The 14,995-nt window shown below is 43.5% G+C and overlaps 1 protein-coding gene across 2 annotated transcripts in view; it reads left to right on the forward strand.

Moving 5' to 3' along the window:
- Nucleotides 1-14,995, forward strand: part of LOC309567650 (uncharacterized protein C1orf159) — a 117,150-nt gene that overhangs the window by 98,050 nt on the left and 4,105 nt on the right. The window contains exons 5-7 of one of the 2 annotated variants that reach the window (XM_082273065.1): nucleotides 8,154-8,219; nucleotides 8,794-8,928; nucleotides 14,265-14,290. In XM_082273065.1, the coding sequence (XP_082129191.1) occupies nucleotides 8,154-8,219; nucleotides 8,794-8,928; nucleotides 14,265-14,290 (227 nt within the window). The remainder of the gene's footprint in view (nucleotides 1-8,153; nucleotides 8,220-8,793; nucleotides 8,929-14,264; nucleotides 14,291-14,995) is intronic. The other variant, XM_082273066.1, reaches the window with a different exon arrangement.

Below are 14,995 nucleotides of genomic sequence, written 5' to 3' on the forward strand. Positions count from 1 at the left end.
CGACCCCTGGCCACGCACTCCCCGATTCATACTTTTATTCAAGGGGTTCAACATCTGACTCCACCAGTGCGGTCTCCTCCTCCACAGCCGTGGGATCTGAACTTGGTGCTTTCAGTTCTCCAGAAGCCTTTGGACTTTTTGGTGTCTTTCACCTCTGCTCGCAGGGTGTCGGAAGTGGTGGCGTTATCTTGTCTTACCCCCTTTCTTGGTGGTCCACAACGATAAGGTGGTTCTTCGCCCATGTCTGTCGTTCTATCCTAAGTTGGTCTCTGATTCCCATTTTAATGAACACATTGTTGTCTTCCCTGTGTCCCAGGCCCAAACATCCTAAGGAATTTGCTTTGCATGCCCTAGATGTGGTTCGGGCGATTCGGTTGTATTTGGCAGCCACTGAGTCTTTTCGGAGGTCAGACTCCGTTTGTGATCACGGACAGGCTTAGAAAAGGGCTGTCCACTTCTGCAACAGTTTCCAAATGGATCAGACAGACAGTGACTAAGGTCTATTCTAGCAAGGGTCAGGTTCCTCCTTTCCCTGTAAAGGAGCACTCTACTCGGGCGTCAGTGGCGCAGGTTTGCAAGGTGGCCACTTGGTGGTCAGTGCACTCTTTCTCTAAATTCTACAAAGTAGATTTGTTGGCATCTGCGGATGCTTCCTTTTGGCCGCAAAGTTTTGCAGGCTGCTGTTTAGAGGGACTGTTCCGTCTTTGGGGGTGTATTGTTCAGGTTGGACTCCAGTTGTTTTTTGTTTTACCTGGTTGTCTATTGTGTTTAGCCTTGGGTTTTCTTTTTTTTTTTTATGTTGTCCCACCCCTCATGTTTGGCACTGCTTGGGGATGTCCCTGTGATTCTAAATATTGGAGAAATGGATTTTACGGTAAGTACAAAAATCCCCTTTTTTTTTTTTTTTTTTTTTTTTTTTAATTGGTCTTATGTAATATTCTGAGATACTGAATTTTGTGTTTTCACTAGCTGTAAGCCATTATCCTCAACATAAAAAGAAAATAAATGCTTGAAATGTATCACTCTGTGTGTAATGAATCTAATCTATAAAATGAGTTTCACTTTTTAAAATGTAATTATTGAAATTAACGTTTTGATATTCTAATTTTATGAGATGCACCTATATACTTAGAATTTTTTACTTTATGTAGTCACAAACACTAGCTGAAGTGTAGGAAACGTAGGTGGAGTCCTGAGCTATAAATATCACAGGCTTCTGCTGTCTTCTATGGTTTGCACACTATTCTCTCACTGTTCTTGTTTCTTGAAAATGTTTGCATATCTGAAAAACCAGTATACCTTGCTTCTGCTTTTTTGACATGCGTACAATTCAACAGTCACCAATGTGCTATTCTAGTAGAAGGACTTCACGTGTATTAAATCAACACCTGTAAATTCTTCAGATGTGAAGTGTTAACTGAACTCTTGCAAAAAAAATACAAACTTAATCTGCTCATCCCAACTGCCAAGCTTGATTGACCATTACCAGAAAGCAAAGAACTTGAAAACCTTTTGTTTCCAGGCACATTTGTCAAACACAAGGCCTTTGCGCTAAATGTGGCCTGCCAGGCCATTTCATGTGGCCCTCGCACCTCTCCTGTGGCTGCGGCACCAATCTTGTCTTGGCAGCAGAGAGGACAGAACTCCTGCTACAATTCCTGCACCTCTATGCAAGCACAGCAGCCCCCTCCTCTCCACCTCCCCTGGTCTCAACATTTAGCACAGACTCTGGCAGCTGATTCCCACCCTCCTCTGGTGTGCCTCCAGACCCTGCCGCACAAGGTAAGGGGGGATACACTGTGATGTAAGGGAGTGTGGGGGGGCTCTTGACGTCTGATGTAAGATGGAGTGGGGTGCTCTGGACATCTGCTAGTTATTATTATGAGAATAATACAATTCTATACAAGTTGAAAAATAGGGTTGCAAACCCCTCCTCATCCACAAGACGCTTCAGTGGAGACTGCTCAGACAGAAAACATGGCAGAACCAAAGATTGAGAGCAATCCCATGTCATCTGCTGTGTAGAGGATCACTGTTCTGATAGGCAGGAGAGCACAACCCTGCACAGCACACCCCTAGACTTGACCCTGTCGGAGAGAGCCCGGGGGCTGGCAGAGAGTGCAGGGGCCTGGGGGCAGCAGTGGGAAGCTGGATAGGAGGGGTGGCAGCCTAAAGAGGAACGGATCCCCTCCATCGTCTTACTGCAGCCTCTGCCTGCGAGAGGGGAAGGAGGAGAATACGGTATTCAGCGGCTGCAGCAGGAAGATGGAGGGGATTGGTTCCTCTTTAGGCTGCCGCCCCTCTTATCCTGGTGTACAGGGGGGTGTGCAAGAGTCTCCTGGAGCATGGGGCTGGGTGGCAATTGAGACCCCTGTAGCTACGCCCATGCTTTGAGGGCAACCATAATGTTAATGCAGCCTGAAATGAAATGGAGTTTGACACCCCTGCACTAAGGTAACAAACAAGAAAACTTTAAATAGTGGTTTACAGATTTTGATAAAACTGGTATATAGACAATGTTTTTTTTTTTTTAGTTTTTTTTTTTTTTTTTTCTTAGTTTTTATATATATATATATATATATATATATATATATATATATATATATATATATATATATATATATATATAAATATATTCTGAAAGCAGTACTGTGGTGATCAGAGAAGCTATTCAAATGGTTCTCTTTTATTGTGTAACTTAATTACTGTATGTAGGAGTGGAAAAAGGTATAGGGTTGCTCTGAATGACGCAATATTTGCATTGCAAATAATTATTGAGGAACCACAATTTAAATGTATTTAGTTGTCATTTGTAACAGGTTAAAGAGAAGCCCCAGTTTATTATTTTGAATGTAGCTAAACACTGTAAAAATACTGAAATACTCTCCTCTCTAGCGGTGTCCCCATAGGCTCTCAACTTCGAGGACCAACATTACTCCTATTCTTAAATGATGGCCAGCGTCATTCAACCCTTTTCCAACGATCCAAGGCAGTCCTAGTTACCCCCCAAGAACTGGGCCACTATGTTGGCCTGGGCTAACACTAGTGCAAACAGCGGTGCTGATGGCATGACGTCTGGATTCTATATTACTGAAACTGCCCATTGCTGACTCTGGTAGAAGAGGTTATGGATCTTGGGGAAATGTAACCGGATCTTGGGGAAATGTAACCAAAAAGATGACTCCTGGATTTAAAGCCTAAATTTAATGTAACAAAAAAAAGTTTACAAGCTAATGCCTAAACGAACTAGGCATTTAAAAACCTTTTCCAGGTAAAAAAAAATTCCCTCCCAACCAGTACAAGGGACAATACAGACATTCAATGAGAGGTGTCCCTTGTGCTGTTAGCTGCTGTCTTAGTTGAAAGGTTTCATCCTCTGCCACCCAAACCCCCACAGCTGGAATCCTCTGAATCCTCTGGTGCTGCAGGAGATAATACAGTCTCTGGATCTATCCTAGTTACATAGTTACATAGTAGGTGAGGTTGAATAAAGACAATAGTCCATCCAGTTCAACCTGTGTAGGTGTGTGTGTGGCCGTAATCATCTCACATACCCCCCCTGAATGTTCTGATCCTTGAGATATACGTCCAAGAGTCTTTTGAAAGCCACCATACTTCCTGCAGAAACCACCTCTTGTGGTAGAGAATTTCACAATCTTGTAGCTCTAACAGTAAAGAAACCCCCCCCCCCCCGTTGCCTGAGGTTAAAACGCTTCTCCTCTAATCGCAATGTATGCCCTCGTGTCCTCCCTACGACTGAATAGCTTTTTTTTCTATCACCATTGAGATATTTATAAATTGCTATCATGTCTCTTCTCCAGGGAGAATAAATCAAGCGATTGCAGGCGCTCTTCATAATTAAGGTCCTCCAATCCCCTAATTAGTTTAGTTGTCCTTCTCTGGATCCTCTCCAGCTCCCAACACATCCCTCCTGAGGACTGGCGACCAGAACTGGACAGAATACTCCCAGATGAGGTCGGACTAGAGTTTTATAAAGTGGAAGGATTATAGTCTTATCTCTGGAATACATCCCTTTCTTTATGCATGCTAATATTCTGCTGGCTTTGGCAGCTGCCGCTTGACATTGCATGCCTAGTCTATCATCTACCAAGACTCCCAGATCTTTCTCAATTTTTGATTCCCCCAAGGGTTCCCCCCCTAACATGTATTCGGCTTTTATGTTCTTAGTCCCCTAGTGCAAAACCTTACACCTCTCCACATTAAACCTCATTTGCCATGTCGTAGCCCACTCCGTTATTTTGTCCAGGTCATTTTGTAGGATATCTGCTTCACGCTGTGCAGTTATTGCCCTGCCCAATTTTGTGTCATCTGCAAAAGTGGATATAGAACTACTGATCCCGTCCTCAATGTTGTTTATGAATAAATTGAACAAGGTTGGTCCCAGGACTGAGCCTTGGGGGACCCCGCTTACCACCTCAGACCAGTCTGAGTATGCGCTGTTTATTACCACCCTTTGGACCCGCCCTTTTTAGGCAATTCCGTATCCAAGAGAAAACCCTGCGGTCGATACCTGCAGACCTTATTTTATAAATTAGGCGCTTGTGGGGAACTGTATCAAACGCCTTGGCGAAATCCAGGTGCACCACATCCACTGGCCTGCCCCTATCTAGCTCACAGCTCATCTCCTTGTAGAATGTTAAGAGATTGGTTTGACAAGAATGCCCATTTGTAAACCCGTGCTGATTACTGCTGATGTTGTCTTTAGCAAACTCTACGATATAGTCCCTTATCATCCCCTCCAGAAGTTTACATACTATCGATGTCAGACTGACAGGCCTGTAATTACCCGGGACATGCCTCTGCCCTTTTTTGAATATCGGTATCACGTTGGCTTTCCTCCAATCCCCTGGTACATTTCCTGTCATAATACTGTCAGCAAAGATCAGGAACAGTGGTCTAGATATAACCTTACTGAGTTCTTTGAGTACTCTCGGATGTATGCCATCCGGGCCTGGTGATTTGTTTGTGTTAATTTTAATCCAGCCTTTCCCTGATTTCACCCTCTGTTTGCCATAGCGGCAAGTCCTGTGTAATACTACTGACCATACAGTCATGGTCAGTGTACCCCTCCTTTTCCTGAGTAAAGACTGATGAGAAAAAGGCGTTCAGCACGGTTGCCTTTTCAGTGTCCTCTGTAACCATCCCCCCATCTTCGTTAATTATGTGTGCAATATGCTCTGCCCTAGCTTTTTTGCTGTTGATATATTTAAAGAATTTCTTTGGGTTCTTTTTACTATCCTCCGCTATTTGTCTCTCAAAGTTGATTTTAGCCATTTTGATTTTGTTTACTTTTTCTTATTTGCCTCCTTGTATTGCTCGAAAGCCGATACTGTGCCCTCTGATTTATATTTATTGAAGGCCATTTTTTTCCCCTAATAAGTTTTTTAACATTATGGTTTAGCCAGCCAGATTTGGCCTTGTCTCTTCTAAATTTATTTCCCATAGGAATGCACTGCAAGATGCATTTGTTTAATATGTTCCTAATGCATTCCCATTTTTCCTCCGTGGTCAGTGATCCCAGGGTTTGGTCCCAGTTTACCCTTTCCATCAATGAGCACAATTTTGGAAAGTTTGCCCTTCTGAAGTTTAGGGTTCTTATGTTCCCCACTTGCCTTGTTATATTGTTATTTACGCTAAATGTAGTCATCCTGTGATCGCTAGAGCCCAGGTTGTCCTGGACTCCTACCTCCAAGATTCGGTCATTAGTAATCAATAGATCCAGGACTGCATTTTCTCTAGTAGGAGAATCCACCAACTGTGACATGCAGTTGTCCTGTAAGGTTTCCATGAATAGACGGGTTAGAGTTGGTGTCTCTGATTACTGCCACATCAGTTACAGTGCCCCAGATCACCGCCACACCAGTCGTATTGTCCCTGATCACTGCCACACCAGTCCTAGCTCACTAAACCAGAGTATGCCAGAAACCGTGTTCTTTATCAACGCTATACCGGTGTAAGTCAGCAACAGTGTCCCTGATTGTCACCACACCAGTCCCAATATCTCCAGACCAGTGTAAGTCATTAGCAGTGTTCCCGACTGCTGCCACACTAGTAGTCAATGTTACTAGACCATTGTAAGCCAGCAACAGTGTTCGTGATCATGCCATGCCAGGGCAGTGTTGCTTGGGACTGCTATAGGTGACCCTGCACAAACCTTTATTCCCTGACCACTCGTACAGAGGCAACCATTACAGTACATTGGTTTTGATACAATTGGTTGATTTGTGTCACACACAAGATACAATGTCTGGTCCAGACACGAAGTATCACACATGTGGTATCGTATATTGTAATATAATCAGCTCAAACCCCAATACTATATGTGCAATTCTAATCCAATGTGCAATGATCATAAATGATAAACAATAATAGATAATGATCTACTATTGCCTACTAACAGAAGCAAAAGACTGCTGCTAGCACCTTTTTGAGTGTGTTCACCAAAAAAATCTCTATAAACAAAAACTGCAAATATCAGTGCAGCGCAATCCTATATAAATCTAAACTGTGTGTACAATAAAAACGAACAAATCTTAGGGGCTCAACCAGCCCATTAGATGGTGTCCAAATTCCAAAAACGGCCACCTCTTGTGCACATAGTTTTAGAATTTAGACATCAATGGGCTGGTTGAGACCTTAAGATTTGTTTGTACATACAGTTCATATTTATAAATGCTTGCGCTGCGCTAATATTTGCATTTTTTAGGTTTATGGAGAATTTTAGTTTAGCACGTGGCATCCCCATACTCAGGCATCGCAGAATGTGTTTTGCAGTGTAATTCTAAGTGTGTGTGTGTGTGTGTGTGTGTGTGTGTGTGTGTGCGTGTGTGTGCGTGTGTGTGCGTAATAACTTTTTGTAAAAAAAAATCTATATATAAAATGCCAGGAATTTGTGCACACAGGCCCCGGGTAGCTTTGACATGCACACATTGAGGGGGCCGTGAGTGCGCTGTGTGTGTGTGTGTGCCGTGAGCGAGCTGTCTGTGTGCTTACACAGTGGGGACTGCCATGTGCGAAGGCTAAGCCGATTGCCAGGAGGATTGTAGTGATGGGAGGGGAGTCCTGTGACTCCCCTCCCATCTCTACACTCCTCCCGCGTCCTGTGACGTCAGGACCCCACCTTCCAAGCTTCGACATTGAGCCCGCCCACCCATTTTCGATGTTTACAGGGCTCATAGAGGCACAGAAAAATAATTGATAGGTAAAAATAAAAAAAACATAGATTGAGTTGGGAGATGTGGGCACAATATGATGGTGCCTCTGTTTTTATACTACATGCTCTGCGGGGTTTACCACTTTAACCATGGAAGGTTTCACCCCCTTAATGACCAGGACGTTTTTTGTGATACGGCACTGCGTTGCTTTAACTGACAATTGCGCGGTTGTGCCACGCTGTACCCAAATAAAGTATATGTCCTTGTTTTTCCCACAAATAGATTTTTTTTTTTTTGGGCAGTATTTGATCACCTCTGCGGTTTTTCATTTTATGCGCTATAAACCAAAAAAGATTTAATCTTTTTGAAAAAAAAAATAAAAAAAAAATTTTTTTTACTTTCTGCTATAAAACGCATCCAAAAAAAAAATTAAAAAAATAAAATTTCTTCAATTTGGGCCAGTTTGTCTTCTGTTTACATATTTTTGTTAAATGTTTTTATTGTTTTTACCAGTAATGGTGGCGATGAGCGATTTTTAGCGGGACTGTGACATTGTGGTGGACAAATCTGACACGAAGTGACACTTTTTGGGGAACCAGTGACACCAATACAGTGAGAAGTGTTTTAGCGCAAGAAAAGCACAGGAAAAATGTATCCCCTAAATTCTATCTGTCTTCGCACTGGTCTGTTTAGAGGCATGTTTCAAGAGAAGAGTTTAGAGGCCAAAAAAAAATAATAAAATTACAAGTGTGTTTTTGAGCAGAGTTTTCAGGCAGAAAAAAAAGCTTATAAAAGCAAATTCCATTAAACTATCCTAAACTCTTGTGCAATATGCTCTACTATGAGCATTTTTATGCCGATTTTCTGCCAGAGGGTCTTTTTCTGCTCCTAGTGTGCATGGCCCCTTATAAAAAGGTCCCTGGGGTGTCTGCTATTGCAGTTTTATTTTATTCATGTTTTGTTTCTTCTTTGTTTCAGTTACCACTCAAGCACTGGAAATCCATATGAATCTCAGCACAACTTCATCTTCTCCTCATCACTTAAGTAAGTGGTTCTTTTTGAGAATATTTGCTGTAATGTTGACATACCAGTAGCTCTTGTAGCAGTGATTCCCTAGAAGCTCCTTCTGAATGAATAAGACGTTAAGGGGTTTGCAGTAAGAACGTTGAAGCTAAGTTGGGATCTGGCAGGAAAGAGAAGTGGAGATTTGGTCTGTAGCAGCCAGTTTGATTGTTGCCGAATATTTTCCAGAGCAAGTGTCCAGTCCAATGGGATCTTAATGCAATTAATGTTAAGAAAAAAAATTTAATCCATGCATTTAAAACCTTTTCAAAGTGGCACGGTGCTGAAAGAACAGTTAGATTTACTGTTTTTCATTTTTTATTTAGGTTTAAGGTTTTTCAATACTTCGCTTACTTACAATACTGGGTACCTTATTTTGTTGCTTTTAAGCAAGCATGTGTTTGTGGTTAAAAAAATAGAATGGTTTGAGCAGAGTTTTTTTAATTTCTTTTGTTTTTATGGTTTTTGTTTTCATCCTCCATCTCCCCCTCCCTGGTCTTAGCTTGAATATTCAGGTTCATAAGCTTTTTGCTTTTTTCTTTTTTTTTTTTTTAAGGCAATCCAGGAATCGCTGCATCACTCCTGCTAGGAACTTTCTTCATTAGCCTGTTCCTTGTTCTTTCGGTAGCCTCGTTTTTTTACCTCAAGCGTTCATACATGCTGCCAGAAGTTTTTTACAGGAGGAATAAAGGTAGGTGACTTAAAGTCCTTTTTAAAGGCAAAGTTCAGCTTTTTTTTTTTTTTTTTTCTCTTAAATCCAGCTCCCCTGTTTACCAGTATACTATTAATGTACTTCAGTTGCAGAAAAATACAAGCTTTCTTTGATTTTGAAAACAAGGCTTTACTTTCGCCATTGCTATATTTCTCAGAACGCTTTAAAGTCTCACTGGTATACAGACAGACAAACCAGTAAGACACAGGAAGGAGTTTACCAGCCAACCTCATTAGCACACCTTTCCCCATCAACTAAGTTTTCACAGCACAGCCAGCATTTCTCCACAGGTGCATTTGCCTGGCTTCCCCAGCAATCCTTTAGATGGGGTCAAGCTACACGCTAAACTCCCTGGGGCCATATGCAGCCCATAGGACACCCCTGATGTAGTGCAAGGGCCTACCTGATTGGACAGATAGTAGGGATAGACCGATTATCGGCAAGGCCTATATATCCGTGGCCGATATGCACTTTCCCCGATATATCCGTATCGGCCCCGTAACTGGCCGATATTTCCGATATTTTTGTGACGTCATTCTGCCTTCTTAGGCCGCCTCTCTTGCCTTGGACAGCCTCATCTGGAGTCGGGACTAGTCTCGCGGGGGTGTATCACAGCCATACACCCACCCACAGCAGCCCGGTGCCAGCCAGCCAGCCACCCACATCCACAGGCCCTGTACCAGCCAGCCACAGGCCCTGTACCAGCGAGCCAGCCAGCCACAGACCCTGTACCAGCGAGCCAGCCACAGGCCCTGTACCAGCGAGCCAGCTAGCCAGCCACAGGCCCTGTACCAGCGAGCCAGCCAGCCACAGGCCCTGTACCAGCGAGCCAGCCAGCCACAGGCCCTGTACTAGCGAGCCAGCCAGCCACAGGCCCTGTACCAGCGAGCCAGCCAGCCACAGGCCCTGTACCAGCGAGCCAGCCAGCCACAGGCCCTGTACCAGCGAGCCAGCCAGCCACAGGCCCTGTACCAGCGAGCTAGCCAGCCACAGGCCCTGTACCAGCGAGCCAGCCAGCCAGCCACAGGCCCTGTACCAGCGAGCCAGCCACAGGCCCTGTACCAGCGAGCCAGCCACAGGCCCTGTACCAGCGAGCCAGCCACAGGCCCTGTACCAGCGAGCCAGCCACAGGCCCTGTACCAGCGAGCCAGCCAGCCACAGGCCCTGTGCCAGCCAGCCAGCCACAGGCCCTGTGCCAGCCAGCCACAGGCCCTGTACCAGCCAGCCACAGGCCCTGTACCAGCCAGCCACAGGCCCTGTACCAGCCAGCCACAGGCCCTGTACCAGCCAGCCACAGGCCCTGTACCAGCCAGCCACCCACCCACCACAGGGTGCCAGCAAGCCAGCCGTTAAGCATTAAATAAAAATTAACATGTTCAGTACCAGATTTGTGTCAAAATTGTCTTTATTTTTCAAAACGTTAAATGTACAAAATATCGACCGATACCGATATGTTGTGGCCAAAATATCGATATCAGCCCTGAAAAAAACATATTGGTCTATCCCTAATGGATAGTATGTCCTATTTATTATTAAGTTTTGGTAAGGAGATTGTACAGAGCTAATACAATCAGATTGTTTAGTGTATGGCCACATTTATACACCTAAAATGACCTAGTTGTGTTTTCAGTGTCATTAATTAATGGCACACCAAACACAGAAGCAAACACCCATTTTACCACATGAAACACAGGTGACAAATGCAGTAAAACACATGGAAAAATGTCTCATGCTTTGCTTTGTAGCATAGCCCATTGAAGTCAACGGCCTGCCCTATGTGTGTCACTGGAAAAAATAGCCAAAAAACATGCACTTCCACTACTCCTAGATGTGAATGAGGCCTGAAAGTGAAATTTGTGTGTTTTACACAAGAACAAAGAGGCTCCATTCACATCTGTGTTTCCAAACACATGGCAAGCCACACAGAAAATGTGCACTGTGCCATACCTTTTAAGAAACTCTGTAAATGTGCATCACGTTTGTGTTGTCATTACAGGTTAAAGGCACCCCAAGTGTGGCAAACGCACCAAAACTGCGGTAACTCACCATGCACCACTTCAAAAAATAGTTCTGGAGCTTCTGTGGGGTGATTGTCACGTGCAGGACCATTCAAGTGCAAATTTTGGTACCAAAATGAGCCTGGTAACGTGGCTTCCTGACGAGGATAGAGATATACTGTGTGTGTGTGTAGATGTGTGTGTATGTATATGTTTATATATATATATATATATATATATATATATATATATATATATATATATATATATATATATAATATTTATAAAACTGTAGCTGTTGACTTTTAATAATGTCACATACCTGTCCCAGAATCCAGCGCTGTGTTCCGCCCAGGACAACCCCCCTTCTTCCCAAAATCTCCATTTCACAAACAAGAGTAGGGAGGAGGCCTTAAAGCACAACGTCTCCTTTTGGGTGGAGCTCCACTTTAAGGTTCTCCAAAGTATTTCAGCAATGTGCCGCAGTAAATATTTATAAAGTTAATCCCCCTTTCTCTTACACCCTTGCTAATTCCTAACTGAAAGTAATACAACATTTGCCTTTTTAGATGCTTCAGCCCTCTTTTGACTGCTAGCAGATTGTTTCCTCCTCTATGCTGCCATTTTGACCAGGAAGTATTGGCCTGCCAGTGCATGTAGGGCAACCCCATCTATTAAAGTGTAAAAAAAAAAAAAATATTAGTTCAACTGTGTACTGTTGGTGTACTATCACCTATGGTGTAGCAAACCGGTAAGGGGACTTACTAATATTATGACTGTATATTGCTGGCTAAGGCCATATATTATGTTATGCTGGGTTCTTTATGTTGAATGATGTTGTACGTGTACAGATATTAAAGTAAACATTCGCAAATTTAAAACCGGGATATAGAACATTGCTTATTCACAGTGCCCGACCCACGTGAAAGAGCCAAACCCTGGATACTCACCATTTAAAAGTAAAGTAGGAAAGCATTAAAGGGTGGCGTTATTAGCTAGAAGTGGCCTAAGGGTGTCTTCAAACTAATTACATGGTACATTTACACATCCCCGATGCTCTCAAAATACATTGTTTATATTTAGGTATACTGGAAAATTTCCCATCCCATGTGTCATGACACAGTGGGGGGGTCCATTTTCTAAGCCCTCACTATGGAAATGACCAGGATCTTTATTGTGGACTTTACTAAGATGGGTTTATAGGAGAATATCTCTACCAGCGTAAAAAAAGATTAAGAGGTATTGTGACTGACACCCTGTGTTTTAGCCTTTAAAGCCTTTCATTTAGGACAATGATCAACGTCCAAATACTGTTAAATTACATAACCGTTCTTGGGAAATTGGTCCCTTTTGTTGCCAGACATCCTTGCATCCATAAACAAACTTATTGTCAACCTGCCATACCTAAATATTGTGTTTATGCTAGTCTGGCCTGTCTGCCATAGCATACACAAGTTTACCTGCAGCTGACAATATTTCTCAGTTTTCAAAACGTTCTATGATTTATTATATGCCAAAAGTAATGGAAAAGTATTTAGGACCAAAACAGGCCTGACAATTGAATGAGGCATTTTTATTGTCAGTTACATGAAAGCCAAACAGTAACATGTTTAATATTACAATTTTTTTTTTTTTTGAGCTTGCCAATACATTGCACAGTGTTTGTTTGTTAGTTAGGAAGACAGTTTAAACATTGTCGGTAAGGAAATGATCATCGAAATTGGTAGCTATTTGCATTCTAGAGTCAAACAAAGGAAACCAATTGGCATGGTGTACTGGCTCTCTAAAGACCTATGAGGAGGAATTATGTTTTTTTTTTTGTTATGGTAAAGTACCTCCATTTTTTTATGGGGAAAATGCAGGTTTTTCTTTAGTTCATTGACGGACACAGCTCCTGTCATGCTTGATCATTGGGTTTTGTCCTGCCCCCTACAGGAGTAGGACACTACTGCCTACACCCATGGGCAGCCCCAGGGGGTATACTCCCTCTCTCTGCTATAGCCATACAGTTTCTTTTCTGCCTAGTCAGGACCTAGTTCCTTGCTGGGATCTTTGGTCCTGGCAAAATTCTTTTAGATAGAACATTTTTTTTTTGCTTCTGGGTTTTTCCTGCGAGATCTATTGTCAACTGCCGGGCTGAATAATCTAGATCAGTGGTCATCCGAGTCTGGCCAGCAACCTGCGCCAGGCCTGCCGAGACATAGCCCCACTGGACGGGCGTCGGGCCTGCGAGTTAAACGTCTCACGAGGTCGCACACGACCTGGCCTCGGCCTGTATCACAGGGTTCCTCCTGGCCGACAGCCCCCCATTTCGATGGAGTAGGATCTGTCTGGAGTGGTGCCCACCTGGTTCCTGGTATGGTGAGTAGCTATCCCCCCTCTGCCACTGGAGGGCTTTGGGGTGGACACAGGCCCTTACTTGGGATGGTCAAACCCCCGGGTACTCCTCCTGCCCACAGGCCCCCCCATTTTTTGCCAGGCCCCCTAGCCTTCCCAACCCCCCCCCTCCCCCATACACGGGTGCCTGTGTCGGCGGGTGGTGAGGCCCGGGGGGTTCTCTCCCTCTCTGCTGAAGATCATTCTGTGCCTTGTGCTTGGCGATCGAGTGGTGCTGCCAGCACGGTGGGAGTTGTCCCTTAGTAGTGTTACACTTTTTTGGGGGGTCCGCCTAGTAGAGTCTTTGGAGCTCATTTCCCCACCTGATCCCCTCTCTGAGGCTGTGGGGCCCTCATTGACGGACACCACACGCCACCCCTCTGTGAAGTTGTAATTCTTCTGACACTGCTTGTTCCAAAACTGACTACCAATAGCAGGGAGAGGGAGTATAACCCCTGGGACTGCCCATAGGCATAGCCAGATTATTTTTCTGCCTAGTGTCCTACTCTTGTAGGGGCAGTATAACCCAAAGGTTATGAAGATCAGGAGCTGTGCCCGTCGATGAACATCAGAGAAATGGATTAAACAGTAAGTCCTAAATCCAATTTTTTACATGTAAGCGAGGAATGACGGAATTGGCCCGGTATGAAAGCATTGAAAGAGTCACTAGGAGGGTTTATTTACTAAAACTGGAGAGTACAAAATCTGGTGCAGCTGTGCATTCACATTGTTTTGTATTAGCAGATGATCCTTTAATCTGATAGGTTGGGTACCGTCCTTTTTTTGTTTTTTGTTTGTTTTGGGGGTTTTTTCACCTCCTTTTTTCCCTTTTTTTTTGGGGTTTGGGCGGGAGGACTTATTGAATTTAACAGTCCTTTGATGTACACCCACATTCGCCAACAGCTCACTTGTGCTAAAAGCTGTCATTTATTTCCCTTGTAGCATCCATCTTGCAGCCCAGTGAAATGGTAAGTCCTTGTTACCTTTTGTACAGTACCTAAATGTATTATAAGAGTGTAATATTATAAGTAATGTAACAGAATTATTCAGTAACGCAAAACTTTCTGACACAGAGATCCCTTATTCAGGTGAAAACTTCACAGCCATGCTATGGTTAGAAATGTTTTGGGGGATGTTTATTAATATTTTCTTAGTTCTATAGCAATAAAAAGTACAAATATACACAGTCCTGTACACTGCTCAAAATTATTAAAGGAACACTTTTTAATCAGAGTATAGCATCAAGTCAATTAAACTCCTGGGATATTTATCTGGTCAGTTAAGTAGCAGAGGGGGTTGTTAATCATTTTTAGCTGCTTTGGTGTTACTGAAATTAACAGGTGCACTAGATGGGCAACAATGAGATGACCTCCAAAACCGGAAAGGTTTTACAGGTGGGGGCAAATTACATTTTTTTCCCTACTCCTGTTTTCTGATGTTTTTTCACTAGTTTTGCATTTGGCTAGGGTCACTGTCACTATAAGGTCCAGGTATCGCCTCATGCTACCAGTAGAGTTTGCAACTCCTCCAGGATGGCACTTCAATGCGTGCCATTGCCAGAAGGTCTCAAGACCATGGATGAGATTCAAGGAGACAGGCAGTTACTTTAGGAGAGCTGGACAGGGCCGTAGAAGGTCCTTAACCCATCAGCAGGACCGGTATCTGCTCCCTTT

The sequence above is a fragment of the Pelophylax lessonae genome (assembly GCF_965119305.1).
Source record: "Pelophylax lessonae genome assembly, chromosome: 12".
Lineage (NCBI taxonomy): Eukaryota > Metazoa > Chordata > Amphibia > Anura > Ranidae > Pelophylax > Pelophylax lessonae.